The 16105-nt window shown below is 41.4% G+C and overlaps 2 protein-coding genes across 4 annotated transcripts in view; one reads left to right on the forward strand and one right to left on the reverse strand.

Annotated features, from left to right (window-relative positions):
* Positions 1-5184, reverse strand: part of CCNB1IP1 (cyclin B1 interacting protein 1) — a 34124-nt gene extending 28940 nt beyond the window's left edge. Inside the window, exon 1 of one of the 3 annotated variants that reach the window (XM_072149668.1) lies at positions 5048-5160. The gene's annotated coding sequence lies outside the window, so the exon portion shown is untranslated. Of the gene's footprint in view, positions 1-5047 lie in introns of all 3 variants that reach the window. The other 2 variants (XM_072149650.1, XM_072149659.1) reach the window with 2 other exon arrangements.
* A 448-nt stretch (positions 5185-5632) lies between these two features.
* On the forward strand, positions 5633-14582 carry LOC140128162 (dnaJ homolog subfamily A member 4-like). Its single transcript, XM_072149636.1, has 7 exons — positions 5633-5792; positions 7112-7292; positions 8924-9028; positions 10548-10775; positions 10867-11097; positions 13618-13718; positions 14116-14582. The coding sequence occupies exons 1-7, from the start codon at positions 5661-5663 to the stop codon at positions 14326-14328; spliced, it is 1191 nt and encodes a 396-aa protein (XP_072005737.1). The 5' UTR covers positions 5633-5660; the 3' UTR covers positions 14329-14582.
* Positions 14583-16105: the final 1523 nt, after the last annotated feature.

Genomic DNA, 16105 nt, shown 5'->3' on the forward strand with positions numbered 1-16105 from the left:
TGAGCGCAGCTCATCCCCGCCCCTCTCCATAGGAAAATACAGCGCCCAACACCATATTACGTAGAAAGATAGGACAAGCCCTATCTTTCTACGGGCTACGGAGCAGTACGCACGTGTGGTGCACCGTACCACTCCCGTACAGGGCTGTGAGCCCATAGAAGTATATATGTCCCCCATACGCTCGTGTGAATGTAGCCTAATAAATACATGAAGCTCTCATTTATTTTTATACTGCATGCACACACAAACTTACAATACGTATGCATATTTCCCTACCATCTCAAATTCCATGGGAGAATGTCCCGGCGTGTCCTGCCTCCTTCTCCTAGTCCTGACACACTAGAGATGTTTTGGGACCAGGAGCAGGGGACTGGATAAGCTCCTGCTGTATCCACACATCTCACTTTGCTCTACAGCAGAGAAGGGCCTGTCTGGCCCCTCCCCTGAGTCATGTCAGAGAACTAGGGAGAGGAGGAAGCAGCAGGATTGCAGGGTAACCAGGAAAGGTAAGTAACAAGATTTTTATTTGTTTTATACAGGGGACAAGGGGTCACTGTATGAGTTGAGGGGGCCACAGTGTGAGAGGAGGGCACCGCTGTATTAGAGGGGGAGCAAAAATAGGAGACGACAGGGTGAAACAGTTTGATAGGAGGGGGCCACAGTAGAAGAGGACAGGGAACCACAGTGTGAGAGGAGTTCGCCACTGTATGAGAGGAGGGGGCCACAATAGGAAAGGACAAGGGGCCACTGTATGAGGTACATTATGGGCTACCTATATACTGGGGTGAGGCAGTGTACTGGCTACCTATATACTAGGGTGGGGGCAGTGTGCCGGCTACCTATATACTGGGGGGATGGGCTGCAGTGTGCTGGCTATCTTATTACTGGTGGGAGGGGCTGCAGTGTGCTGGACACCTTAATACTGGTGGGAGGGGCTGCAGTGTGCTGGCTACCTATATGCTGGGGGGTGCAATGTATTGACTACCTATATACTGGTGGGAAGGGCTGCAGTGTGCTGGCTACCTTTATATTATTTTAGGGGGAGGGGCTGCAGTGTGCTAGGTACCTATATACTGGAGGGGGGGGGGATGTTATGTTTTTAAGCTGGTTACTACCGTCCCGCTTTGGTGATACTTTAGCCGTATACAGCGTGTAATCAGTATGGTCAGTCATTGATATTTATACAGATGCATTACCTGTACATATGTAAAATCATATATATTGTATATATGTACCATATATTCCGGCGTATAAGACGACCTGGTGTATAAGATGACCCCTTATATTCGCCGTATAAGACTACCCCTTTTCCAACGCATACAAAACACCGGTAAAAATTTAAAAAAAAACAGATTTGAATTTAACATGGTCCTTTTTTTAATTTAAATTCTTATGACATGCAGGTATATAGCGGAAAACTGTCGCTCATAAACATAAGGAATACAACAACAACATTACCATCGTCCATTTTACTGTAAATGTTACCATACTGTACCTTAAATTTTTATTTTATTAAATATTCCATGCCATGTGCTCAGAAGCGGGAAAAAAATTCCAAATGCAATGAAAATGGTGAAAAAATGCATTTGCGCCATTTTCTTGTGGGCTTGGATATTACGTCTTTCACTGAGCGCCCCAAATGACATGTCTACTTTATTCTTTGGGTCGGTACGATAAAGGGGATACCAAATTTATAAAGGTTTTATAATGTTTTCATACATTTACAAAAATGAAAACCTCCTGTACAAAATTTTTTTTTTTTATTTTGCCAACTTCTGGCGCTAATAACTTTTTTATACTTTGGTGTACGGAGCTGTGGGTGGTGTCATTTTTTGCAAAATTTGATAATATTTTCAATGATATCATTTTAGGACTGTACGACCTTTTGATCACTTTTTATAGATTTTTTTATATTTTTCAAAATGGCAAAAAAGTGCCATTTTCGACTTTGGGTGCTATTTTCCGTTACAGGTTTAAACGCATTGAAAAACCGTTATCATATTTTGATAGATCGGGCATTTTCGGACGCGTCGATACCTAATGTGTTTATTATTTTTACTGTTTATTTATATTTATGTCAGTTCTAGGGAAAGGGGGGTGATTTGAAATTTTTGTTTTTTTAATTATTTATTTATTTTTTTACTTTTTTAAATTTTTATTTATACTATTTTTCAGACTCCCTAGGGTACTTTAACCCTAGGTTGTCTGATCGATCCTACCATATACTGCCATACTACAGTATGGCAGTACAGGCAGTCCCCGGGTTACGTACAAGATAGGGTCTGGTGGTTTGTTCTTAAGTTGAATTTGTATGTAAGTCGAAACTGTATACTTTATAATTGTAGTTCCAGACAAAATTTTATTTTGCCCCAGTGACAATTGGATTTTTAAAATTTTTTGCTGTAATTGGACCAAGGATTATCAATAAAGCTTCATTACAGACACCTTACAGCTGATTATTGCAGTCTGAGACTATAGTAAAGCATCCAGAGAGCTTCACCAGAGGTCACAGTGGGCAGTGGGGTTCGTCTTTAACTATGGGTCGTCTGTAAGTCGGGTGTCCTTAAGTAGGGGACCGCCTGTATATGGGGATTTTCCTCATTCATTACAATGTGCTATCAGCACATTGTAATGAAGGGGTTAAAACGAAATAGCCTCGGGTCTTCCGCCCATGCGCTGCTATCTTTTTGAGGCTGCCGGCAGCTTTGCCGGCAGCCCACACTGTGAAAACACCCGCGCTCGGTGCTAGTAATATGCAATAGCAATATGCAGCAAAGACTTACCGGCTATGGAGAGGGCTCAGCCCGTGAGCCCTCTCCATGCACCAGGACCCGACCGCCGCCGTGAATACACGGCGGGCGGTCGGGATTACCGGCGTATAAGACGACCCAAGAGAAGACAGAAGATTTTTCTGTCTTCATAAGTCGTCTTATACGCCGGAATATACGGTACTGTATTTACATATTGGACTCCATACCGATGCTGTATTTATGTACTAAGCTTTGTTCTGGTAAAGTATATATTGAAATCGCTATGATAATAATTCATGACAGGCACAGTATTATAATTTTAACCCCTTAAGGACGCAGGGTTTTTCCGCTCATTTCTCACTCTCCAACTTCAAAAATCCATAACTTTTTCATTTTTACGTGTACAGACCTGTGTGAGGGCTTATTTTGGGCGTAACAAATTTTACTTTCCCGTAATGTTATTTATTTTAACATGTACTGTGAAGATTAAAAAAATTCCAAATGTGGAAAAATTTCAAAAAAAACGCATGTGCGTCATGTTCTTGTGGGCTCAGATTTTTCGACTTTGACTGTGCACTCAAAATAACACCTCAGCTTTATTCTTTGTTTCGGTGCGATCGCGGTAATATCAAATTTATATAGGTTTTATTGTGTTTTAATACATTTTCAAAAATTAAACGAATGTGTACAAAAAAGAAAAAAAATTTTTTGCCATCTTCTGACGCTAATAACTTTTTCATACTTTGGTGCACGGAGATGTGTGAGGTGTCATTTTTTGCGAAATGAGGCGACGTTTTCATTGCTACCATTTTGAGGTCTGTGCAACATTTTGATCATTTTTTATTTCATTTTTTATGTGATGTAAAAAGGTGTAAAAGTCGCATTTCGGACATTTGGGCGCCATTTCCCGCCTCGGAGGTCACCGCCGGCCGTAGCCGGTTTTTATATTTTGATAGATCGGGCATTTTGGGACACGGCGATACCTAATATGTTTGTGATTTTTACTGTTTATTATGTTTTATATCAGTTCTAGGGAAAAATTTTTAATATTTTATTAAATTTTTTTTTTTTTTTAACTTTTTTTTCCCACTATTTCTTAGACCATCTAGGGTACATTAACCCTAGATGGTCAGATCGCTCCTACCATATACTGCAGTTATTAGCGGTGGGGGTTTTCTGCAAAATGCAAAAACCCCCACCTTTGTATGAAGAGGACTCAGCCCGTGAGCCCTCTTCATACACTCCTTATACCTCTGCGCCGTAGAGCTACGGCGCAGAGCGTTAAGGGGTTAAAGACACTGTAAATTTAAATTACAGTTGACACACTGTATATATATGTTTGGGCTAAACAACACAAGGAATGGACATTAGACCAGTGGAAATCTGTGCTTTGGTCTGATGAGTCAGAATTTGAGATCTTTGGTTCCAACCACTAAGTCTTTGTGCGCCGCAGAAAAGTTGAACCAATGGACTTTACATGCTTGGCTCACACCATGAAGCATGGAGGTGTGATACTATTCCATCATTTATTTTTCAACAGTGCAATGACCCTAAACACACCTCCAGGCTGTGTAAGGGTTATTTGACAAAGAAGGAGAGTGATGGGGTGCTACACCAACAAGTGCTAAGCATCTCTGGGAAGTCCTTCAAGACTGTTGAAAGACTATTTCAGGTGACTACCTCTTGAAGCTCATCAAGAGAATTCACAGCATTCAAGAGTGCAAAGCAGTAATCAAAACAAAAGGTGGCTACTTTGAAGAACCTTTTATGTGTTAATTCATAGTTTTGATGAATTCAGTGTGAACCTACAATTTTTATCGTCATGAAAATACTGAAAACTCTTTGAATGAGAAGGACCAAACTTTTGGTCTGTACAGTATATTTGTGAATATAAAATTACTTTGGGGGTGGGGGAGGGAGCAATGACTAAGCTAACAGTGGTATATAGCAACAAGCACTATAATCCATAAATGCATGTCTAATATTTTTAATGTGTGGGTGTCTGTTTATGCTAAAATCAAAACGCATTGTATAAATATCTATCTATCTATATATATACCTGGGGGTGGATTTTTACAGATTCGCCATGTACAAAGTACCTAGGACCTGCCCTGAGTAGTCACTTCTGCAGTGACCTAGCAGGCAGTCCATGTACCTCTGAGGGCAGACCTCTCCCCCTGTAATGTAAGCACTCTCCTCTACATTACTGTGCCGGCTCGGGGAGAGCCGGTCGATCCCACCGCGCAATAAATAGCATGACATAAAGTGTAAAATGCGGTATAATACTTCTGACTGACACGGAATATTCCAGCAACTCCAGAGCCGGCCCCACTGACCCGAAACTTCCCGCCTCCGTCTCCCTGACTGGATCGCCGCACATCTGGCCACGCCCCAGGAGTGGAGCAACTGCCGTAACCTGGGCAACGGAGGAGCTTTCTAGAAAAGCTGAGAAGCCGGAGCCGGAGAAAGTTCTGGCTGCAGAGGGGCGGGGCTCCGCCTGTATATATTACACACGGGCAATGGGAGCCGAGGAGGTACCCGCCTGGAGAAGATAAGCACGTACTGGGGAGTCTTCGCGGAGCCATAGCCTGCAGCCACTACCTCACAGGAGTATAGACAGTGCCAGGGCCACAAAGCTCTACTACATTAACTGTTCTGAGGTAATTTACTTTCTATGTTTTGTGCGACAAGGTCCATGTATATCAGGTCCTCAAGTCTTTACTGTCTATTACATTATATGTATTTCTAACAGTCCCAAAGATCAGTTTTCCATCACTTCCCATATTTATGTGGATGATCAGTGTATGATCCCTGGGAGGGAAGGGGTTAAGATTGGATGTAGCATCTGCTGAAGGATTTTGATGGAGTTACCCAAATACTAAATTGTCTGCTGTACTTTATCCAGGCAAGATGGTGAAGGAGACAGGATACTATGATACCCTTGGGGTAAAGCCAAGTGCCAGCCCTGATGAAATCAAGAAGGCCTATAGGAAGCTGGCACTGAAGTATCACCCAGACAAGAACCCCAATGAGGGGGAGAAGGTAAGAGACATGTACAATCTATGAAGTCATAGTGTATAAGGTAACGGGGGAGCATTTTATGGCTGGCCACCTATGAGGGAATCTCACCAGCCATTATTAACTGTGTGGTTGGTCAAAACACTTAAAGGGGTTTTCCAGGATTCCTTGAGCCAGAATAGGGTTAAACAAATAAAACGTATTAACTGTGCTCCAGCTCCTGTTTCAGATCCCCAGCACTGTCAGCTAGGGTCCTATCCTATTTCCAGTGCCAGGAAACCAAAGACTATAAAGTCGAGCAGGGTGAGCGAAACGCTAGTCCTTAGCCTGCAAGATGTTTCCCCATGAATCAGTATTTATTCCCCATACACAGGAAAAGAGATAAATGTCTGATCACAGAGGTCCAACTGCTGGAGAACAATTCCTTTGGGATTAGAGGGGCCTAGCAGTTTTCTAGATCCCACATATTTTAATTGTATCTGTTGATGAAGTTTTTAATAAATCATTTAAAATAATAAATAGTGAATTACCTTAGATGTTTATCTTTATTTATTTATCTTTATTTGATGATCAATGGTTATACTATATACTAAGACCCCTACTTCAGGCAGAAATCCTTTTCCACCTAATGGTTTAAATTTCAACTGGATTTTATTCCATGGTTTATAGTAGCTTACTATAAACTGGCATGTGATAAAGGACAGCTTCCCCCTTAATTTTGTGCAATTTGCTGAATTGTATGCGGTAAATCCTTTAAAATGCTTTTGAAGGAAATCAACCATCAAAATTCATCATGATAAACCAGGAACACTTGGTTATAGATCCAGACACTGCGACTGTGGTAATCTTCTAATATTTGTTATCCATGGTCTCCTTCCTTCTAAAATTAATGTTTTAAAATCATGCTATTGAGTGTAGAGGGCTTTGGGAGAGGGGGGGTGTTACCCAAAACCCATCATGCTCTGGATTCATAGACCGTTTCACTGTCTTCCCCCCCCCCCCACCTCATGCTGCCTGCTGTAATTTCGTCACACAGTGGGAGGATGAAATGCTCCTTCGCAATGTAACAGCCTATGAATCTGCTGTACATAGGGCTCTGAGAATTCTCCCCTAGAACCCTTTAAACCCGTTAGTATAATTTTAAAAGTTGATTTTAGAAGGACGGAGGCCATGGATAACAGCTATAAGAAGAATACCACAGTCACGGCACCTGTATCTTTGTGCAAGTGTTCGTGTCATATTATCCTTGATTTTGATGGTAGATTTCTTTTAAAGTTGGCAGTCAGTACACTGCATTTAATAAATGGCGTTAATTATTATTTTTTTTTTTTCCCCTCGCTTAGTTTAAGCTTATCTCTCAAGCTTATGAAGTGCTGTCTGACCCCAAGAAGCGAGACCTCTATGACCAAGGTGGAGAACAGGCCATCAAAGAAGGAGGGCTAGGTGGAGGAAACTTCTCTTCTCCCATGGACATTTTCGACATGTTCTTTGGAGGAGGTGGCCGTATGAACAGAGAAAAGAGAGGTAATTCTTATTAAATTTATCCTTAGAAATTAAAGGGGGGGGCAAGAGAGATTGGGCATAAATATTGAATCTGACCCTACTGGCCATATACAATTTATATTTAAGTTTAGCACAATACAGAAATGAGTGATGAACTTTTTTTCCTAGTATAATAAAGAGGTTGGTGCCAAAATGTATATTCTCACAATTAATAAGCAACTTGAGGAAAAAGGCAGGATAACGGACCTAAAATGTGTGGCGAGAGCTAGCTACATAAACTGGGACTAGCATACAGCGCACAGTGACTTGTATTATGCACCATGAACATGCCAAGCGGACATGCCGAAAATTATAAAGTAGGTCCTATTCATGCGCAGATTAGTGGTGCTCACCCGTCGATGTCCTACGGGCAGAAGAAGCATTACACAGCTATTTTTTTTCAGTCCTGAAATTGCACACAGCCGTGTGCATGAAGCTTAAAGGAAAAGAAAGTAAGAAGTACCAGTGATGGGAATGTTATCCCAATGTTATCAGGTTAAAGGGGGGGTGGTGAGCTGTTTAGGGGCGGGGTTTAGTAAGCCATCCCGAACCACCCATCACAAAGAAGTACCACCATCTGGTATTGTACAGGGAAGACAAACCATATTAAAGGGGATGTTTAGTTTATGTAAATAAAGGTTGACGTTTGTTTAATGAGAATTTATACAATTCCCAGTATACTTTCTGTTTCAACTTCTTAACTTTTCTAGATCTCTGCTTGCTGTTCTTCTATAGAAAGCTTCATTGTTTAATTAAATCTGTCTGTGGTCATGTGATGTCACACAGGTGCTTAGGTCATTTTCACACCTCGTGCACCTATGTGACATCACATGACCAGGGACAGATTTCTATCCACTGGAAGGAAACCTATAGAGTGACAGTAAGTAGAGATGTATAAACCTGAGGAATCGATACGAAAAGTACATTGGAAAATTTTATATATGTTTTCATTATACAAAAAAAGTTATTTAAAGCAGGGCAAAGGAAAGGATCATGGGAATAGGATATGTCTTGAAGGGTGGCTGGTTAATGATAAAAGGGCATTTGGGGACATGCACTATGGGGTTGCAGCCTATTTTGTGGCGTTCCCACCGCCTTTCTCCTTTCTGACCCATTTAAGTGGTCGGCACCAGTCAAATCCTCTGATTGGTTTTTATGCTGTGGAAACTCCATTGTCCATGTCCTTTGCATTTTTTTGGATGCTGAAATGTGGCAGAGAGTAGGCCAAAAGCAAAATGGTCTAGTAGAATAGAAACTTGTGCTTGCGACAGAAAATTGTCCCAGGGACAGAAATATTAAATATATATCTTAATACCATCATCCAGATATAAACCAAGCCAGAGGTGGTAAGGACACTTTATATAAATGTCTCCCATTGACAAATATTGCTAACAAGTCTCTTTAATTTCGAACCAGATGAAAATGCAGCCAACTTCAGATCCAGTGTCGTCATTTACCATGCTTTGGGAAATAGTTTGGTTTCTGAGAGCCCAGAGGAACATAAAGAATTAATTTTATTTACCACTCATTTGTACAGTTTCATTTTTTTCTGCTGCTGGTCTTTTAGATGTGGTTTTTAAAAAGATGTTAATTAACTCTGTTTTACTTCTTAGGTAAAAATGTTGTACATCAGCTATCTGTATCTCTAGAAGACATATATAATGGTGCAAGTCGGAAGCTTGCTTTACAGAAGAATGTTGTTTGTGACAAATGTGAAGGTAAGATATGTGTGTGTTAGTTTTTTGATTGAGAATAAAGGTTGATACTTGGAGTTACTTTTATTTTATGGTGTAAAAGATGGCACAGAACATTGCAGGAGTATCTATTTTTCAGTCAGGTTAAAATAAGAAATCGCATTGGGACCTTCAAGCTTAAAGAAGACCTTAGAAATGTGCATACAGGGTAATCCAGCGGTATAGTAATCCCCATTGTAAGATTTTCTGTGCAGGAAATTGCTAATTTGGGGCATTTGGTTTAACATGTGCACCTTACCAATCTATCATGGTGTTTATGTGTAAGAGAAATTAACAAACGCCTACAGTACAAAGTTACTATCCTAAAAATGAGGATCATGATCATTTTTAAATTGCAGCTTCTTCATTCATACTTTTGGCTGTTGGTTCATCCCCTGTCACTAGTCATATTTTATCTGCTCTCTGCCTTGCAACTATGCCTATTAGTTCTGTGAGATTTTATCCTTTTACCTGTGAGTGTCTAACACCTTGCCGACCGAGGACGAACTATATCGTCCTCGTTCCGCAAGGGGTGTATGGAGAGAGCTCACAAGCTGAGCTCATATACACCGGGTAATGGCTGTATAAAACGGCCAACACCCGCCTGTCACTGCCGTGGTCGGTGCTGGCACCAATTGCGGCAGTTAACCTGTTAAGTGCCGCGGTCGAACCTGACCGCAGCACCTAACTTACCGTTAAATGCCGGCCGCCATCTTGGATGGCCGATTGCCGCCCCCTGGGGCGTCATCGGAGGGCGGGACTCGTAGGTTTGCCAGGTGCAATTATTTCTAATAGCCAGCAGAGGGCAGGCTATTAAAAATCATACCGCAATACAGTAGTATTGCAGTATATAGTATTAGCAATCGGACCCTGGATCTAAAATAAGGGTAAAATTTTTTTTTTTTTTTTTAAATATGAAAAAATAGCAAAAAAAGGAAAAGTTTAAATCTCCCCCTCTCCCTAGAACTGATATAAATATAAATAAACAATAAAAATCATGAACACATTAAGTATCATCGCGTCCCAAAATGTCCGATCTATCAAAATATATTAGCGATTTTTTTTTCCCAGCGTTTAACCCCGTAACGGAAATTGTCGCCCAAAGTCGAAAATGCCACTTTTTTGCCATTTTGAAAAATATAAAAAATTCTATAAAAAGTGATGAAAAGCCGATACAGTCCTCAAAATGATAGCATTAAAAACGGAATCAAAAGTCGCAAAAATGACACCACCCACAGCTCTGTGCACTGAAGTATTAAAAGTTATTAGTGTCAGAACATGGCAGAATGAAGAATTTTTTTTTTTTTTTGTACAGAAGGTTTTAATTTTTTTAAACGTATGAAAACATTATAAAACCTGTACAAATTTGGTAGACTAGAAAGACTAGAAAAGATGTTCATAGCTTTTTATATGACTACCAAGTATTCTTTGATGTTGCACTGTCCTTTTTATATAAATTTGACAAGTTTTGGTCAATGCTCATGTGTCCTGCTTTCCTTTTTAGGTCGTGGTGGCAAGAAAGGAGCAGTAGAGAAATGTACAACCTGCAAAGGTCGTGGCATCCAAATCCATGTTCAGCAGATAGGTCCAGGGATGGTCCAACAGATACAGACAATGTGTTCAGAGTGCCGTGGGGAGGGTGAGCGCATTAATCCCAAAGATCGTTGCAAACAGTGTAATGGAAACAAGGTTGTACGTGAGAAGAAGATCCTGGAAGTTCACATTAAGAAAGGTAAGTAAATTGAAAATGTATTGTTAATAGCTATACATGTTTATATGTGATCACTTAAGGTCACTGTATAATCCAATTATGCGTTTTGCAGGCATGAGAGATGGACAGAAAATTGTGTTTCATGGTGAAGGAGATCAAGAACCAGGTCTAGAACCAGGGGACGTTGTCATTGTGTTGGATCAGAGGGAACATGAAGTATATCAAAGGCAAGATGACAACTTGATCATGAAGATGGAGATTTCACTAGCAGAGGCTTTGTGTGGGTTCCGAAGGCCAATTGAGACTATGGATAGAAGAACTCTCCTTATCACGTCTCTTCCAGGTTGGTAGTAGTCTGTGTGACAGAGCAATTTAATTCTTATAGAGCAGCGATGGCGAACCTATGGCACGCGTGCCACAGACCGCACGCGAAGCCGTTTCTGTTGGCACGCGTACCGTCGCCAGTAAGCCTCTGCCCGCTGCCCGTAAAAATTTGGTCTATGCGAGCGGCGGAACTACGCGCCGCTCCATAGACAGAACCGCAGTGTTTTTGCGCATGCGCGGTAACTTGGGAAGCGCTGAAAGTTTCAGTCGCTCCCATAGAAACCGCGCATGCGCATTAATTATCCCGCTCTGCTCTGCTCCCTCCCTGTCCGCTCTACTCTGTCCCGGTCCGCTCCGCACTGCTTTGCTCCCTCTGTCCCGTTCCGTAGCCCCCCTCTCCTCCGCTCCGTGGCCCCCCTCTCCTCCGCTCCGTGGCCCCCCTCTCCTCCGCTCCGTGGCCCCCCTCTCCTCCGCTCCGTGGCCCCCCTCTCCTCCGCTCCGTAGCCCCCTCTCCTCCGCTCCGTAGCCCCCCTCTCCTCCGCTCCAGGTGGGAGTGGAGAATGCATACAGTGTAACCTGCATGCATTCCTGGAGAACCTTCCTGTAGAAAAAAGAAAATAAAGTAAGTTTATCTGTGTATATGTATGTAATATGTATATGTATGTAATGAGTATATGTAATGAGTATATGTATGTGTATATGTATGTAATGAGTATATGTATGTAATATGTATATGTATGTAATGAGTATATTAATATGTATATGTATGTAATGAGTATATGTATGTGATGTGCATATGTGGGTGTATATGTATGTGATGTGTATATGTAGGTGTTTATATGTGTATACATATATATATATATTCTGTATGTATTTTATACTACATGGCGATAAGCTGTATGCATTTTATCATACATGGCGGCATTCTGTATGCATTTTATACTACATGGCAAATTCTGTATGCATTTTATACTACATGGCAAATTCTGTATGCATTTTATACTACATGGCGACATTCTGTATGCATTTTATACAACATGGCGACATTCTGTATGCATTTTATACTACTTGGCGGCATTCTGTATGCATTTTATACTAGATGGCGACATTCTGTATGCATTTTATACTACTTGGCGGCATTCTGTATGCATTTTATACTACATGGCGACAAGCTTTATGCATTTTATACTACATGGCGACAAGCTTTATGCATTTTATACTACATGACGACAAGCTGTATGCATTTTATACTATATTACGTATATGGGGGGGGCGTCTCTCTATGGCTCGTTTTCTCAATTAAAACCTTGTTATTCTAGTTAAATTTTTGTGTTGGCACTTCACTTCAAGTCAGAAGGGTTTGGGTTGCATTTTGGGCACTCGGCCTCTAAAAGGTTCGCCATCACTGTTATAGAGCATAAATAATTTTTTTCCTGTATAACCTTCTATACTAAGGTTTAAAATAAATATAATTGGGGAGAGTGTGCCAACTGTATATTAACCCCTTACCAACGTGTGACGTACTATTACGCTACATGTCGGCGGCGTGTGTGGGGGCTCAGAGGCTGAGCCCTCATTTGCTGCATACTGCAAATCGGGGGGGGGGGAATGGGGCGGCAGATTCCTGCTGCTTCCCGCACTACGAAGATTTGCTATTTGCCCATTGTAATGAATGAAGAGGAGAATCCCCATATACTGCCATAAGATGCTATGGCAGTATTATAGTAGGATCAGACAGATGACCTAGGGTTAAAGTACCCTAGGGCAGTGATGGCGAACCTTTTAGTGACCGAGTGCCCAAACTACAACAAAGACCCGCTTATTTATCGCAAAGTGCCAACACAGAAATTTAATTTATGATTTACACTCCCTTCTCTGTCACAGTTTTCATTCATACCAGCACCTGAGGACACCAAAAAAGCTGAAAATAGTCCCAGGTAGCGCTGTCACTTTAAAATAGCTCTGTGCACCGCAAGTCCTGGGCTGTCTGAGACTGCAGGAAGATACCTGGAGTCATCTCTGGTGATGGCCTGAGTGCCCACAGAAAGGGCTCGGAGTGCCACCGCTGGCACCAGTGCCATAGGTTAGCCATCACTGCCCTATGGGGTCTGGAAAATAGTTTTAAAAAAAATTGTATTAAAAAAACCCTAAAAATTCAAATCCTCCCCCTTTCCCTAGAACTTGTAACTATAAATATCAAAATAGAACGGAATGGCATGGAATATTAAATACCATTACTACGAAGTGCAATTTGTCATGCAGAAAACAAGCCCTGACACAACCCTTTACATGGAAAAATAGTTATAGATTTTTGAAGGTAGGGAATAAAAAATGGAACTGCAAAAACGAAAAAGGGCCTCGGCGTTAAGGGGCTAAGAAATGGGTTTCACTTTTTTATTAGGGCTTGTAGTGGGCGAAGCCTTCTGCTCACTGGAACCCCTGGATTCTCAGCAATTTGTTGCCCTATTCTAATTGATAGTTTATGACCTATTAGATTAGTTATCACTTTCTCCTTAGCAAAATGTTTTTTGTATTTTAGGCGAAGTCATAAGACATGGACATTTAAAATCCGTTCAGAATGAAGGAATGCCCCTACAGAGAGATCCATTTGAGAAAGGTCTCCTTATCATACAGTTTTTGGTAAGTTGTTTATTAACTAAGAAGTCTGTGGTGTTGTACTTGACATAAATGCTGTGTAACAGTCACTGTAAATACACTAATTCTATGTGATTGAATATTTGTATGTCCTCATAACACATAAAACTTGCTGGGTATGGGACTGGAGTCATTGGGTTGTGATTGGTTTAAATAAATTAAAACAATAAAATTTGTGCAGTGTCTAAATTCTTGATTTTTAGAAAAACCATAGCCAGTTTTATGACACAGGACAGTGAGGAAATGGAGCGAAATGGAGTGTATATATAATATACATTGTAATATATTGCATTTTTTATGCTTCACAATTGCATCTATTCATATGCATTTGTGTGCCATTTGGAGATTACCTATGTTAATACTGTCAATATTTATCTTTCAGGTAATTTTCCCAGAAAACAATTGGCTTCCAATAAACAAGTTACCACTTCTAGAAGCTCTACTTCCACCCAGAGAAGAATTAATGGTTACGGATGACATGGAAGTTGTAGAACTTGTAGAGTTTGAACCCAGGGAACACAGTAGAGCACACAAAGGAGAGGCGTATGAGGAGGATGAGAGGCCAAGAGGAGGCGTTCAGTGCCAAACTTCATAATAAGCTGAATTTGGCTGCAGGAGACCGTGTACTGTATACTGTGTCGCTAGGTTAGATGAGAACATTCAGCCTTGGACCTTGTACTAAATGAAAACTTCAGATTTGTTGTTTATCATTTATTACCAGTTAAAGGTATAACACTGCTGTTATTTACTACACCTCTTCCTGGAAATACTTGCTATTTTTGCACATTCATGTTATTTAAAATATTCAGATTTTTGTGTTTTTATTTTTTGTAATAAATTATGAACATTTCAAGGTTTAATTTTTATATCTTAGTATAGATAAAACTCTATAATGCATTAACCTCCCAAAAAGTATAGGTGACATGAGGGATAGCTCGTGATGCTGAGGCGGGTGAACAATGTTTAGGAAGCTGTGAGGGGGGTGGCCGAGGGCACAGGGAGGACAGACAAGACAGTGAGCTACAACCGGAGCCCCCCAAAACTGTCACAAATCAAGAACAACAAACGAGTAACACAGAAAGCGAGGTCGGGTATCCGTGCCACAATGGAGATGGCATATACAGTACAGAACGGTACAATAGCCAAGATCAATAAACCAGAAAGCCATATTACAGGAATAGCAGAAGACTGAATCGGCAGCCCATTACACCAGTAACCCTTTACCAGACAGAGCTGAGCTGCAGAGAACAGGATGTGGCTCAATAAATCCAAACACAAAAGAAACAAGCCTCGGGTAAGAAACAGAAATTATCGGCATCTAATCTACCATCCACAGAAAGATGAAGGTTTTGGCACGGACGTTACAGAAGCTCTTTGTGGTCTCTGGTGAGAGTTGGGGATATGGCTGTATTTTCCTAATAGGTCTTATGTTCTAAATAATGTTTTGAAATTTTAATCCACCTGTAAGGAGCTGAATTGATTGTAGTCAAAAAGCATTTAAATTTGTGGGTTTATTAACCCCTTCACGCTCTATGCCGTACGTGTTTGGTGCAGGGGGGGTATGAAGAGGTCTCACGGGCTGAGCCCTCTTCATACACAGGTGAGGTTTGTTGCATATTGCAGCAAACCCCCACCGCCAATAACTGTGGTCGGTGCTTGCACCGATTGCGGCGACTAACACCTCCAAAGCTGCCGGCGGCATTTAAAAGACGGCTGCACGTGGGCGCCCCCATCTTGCATCCGATCGTCACTCTCCCGAATGTCAGTATGGGACGCCGATCGGTTGCCATTGCAGCCTCGGGTCTTCGTCAGGCCCGAGGCTGTCTGGTTTCTGCAGTTTCATTACCATGAGCCCGTGGCTCTTTGTAATGCATACTGTGCAAAAATGGCAATATAGTAATATTGCAGTATATGGTAGGAATGATTAGACCATCTAGGGTTAATATACCCTAGAGCAGTGGTGGCGAACCTATGGCACGGGTGCCAGAGGTGGCACTCTGAGCCCTCTCTGTGGGCACCCAGGCCTTCACTCAGCACAAAGGTCAACATTCAGGACTACTCCTGCAGTCACAGGCAGCCCAGAACCTGCCCTGGTCAGCACTATTTTAAAGTGACTTGAAGTACAGGAGGAGCAAGGAGGAGTGGATAGAGCTGGATTATAATTGGAGCCCCTTCTCAGGGCCTACGATTCATCCTGTTAAAGGGACCTTAGAGGGAAGCTACAATAATAATCCAAATTTCTCGATCTAGCTACTCTATTCAGGACTCCAATACACACGAAAATATGTGGCTTTCGGTTGTAGTTTGGGCACTCGGTCTCTAAAAGGTTCACCATCACTGCCCTAGAGGGTTTAAAAATAGTAAAAAAAAGT

The sequence above is a fragment of the Engystomops pustulosus genome, chromosome 1, assembly GCF_040894005.1.
Source record: "Engystomops pustulosus chromosome 1, aEngPut4.maternal, whole genome shotgun sequence".
In the NCBI taxonomy this organism is placed as follows: Eukaryota; Metazoa; Chordata; class Amphibia; order Anura; family Leptodactylidae; genus Engystomops; species Engystomops pustulosus.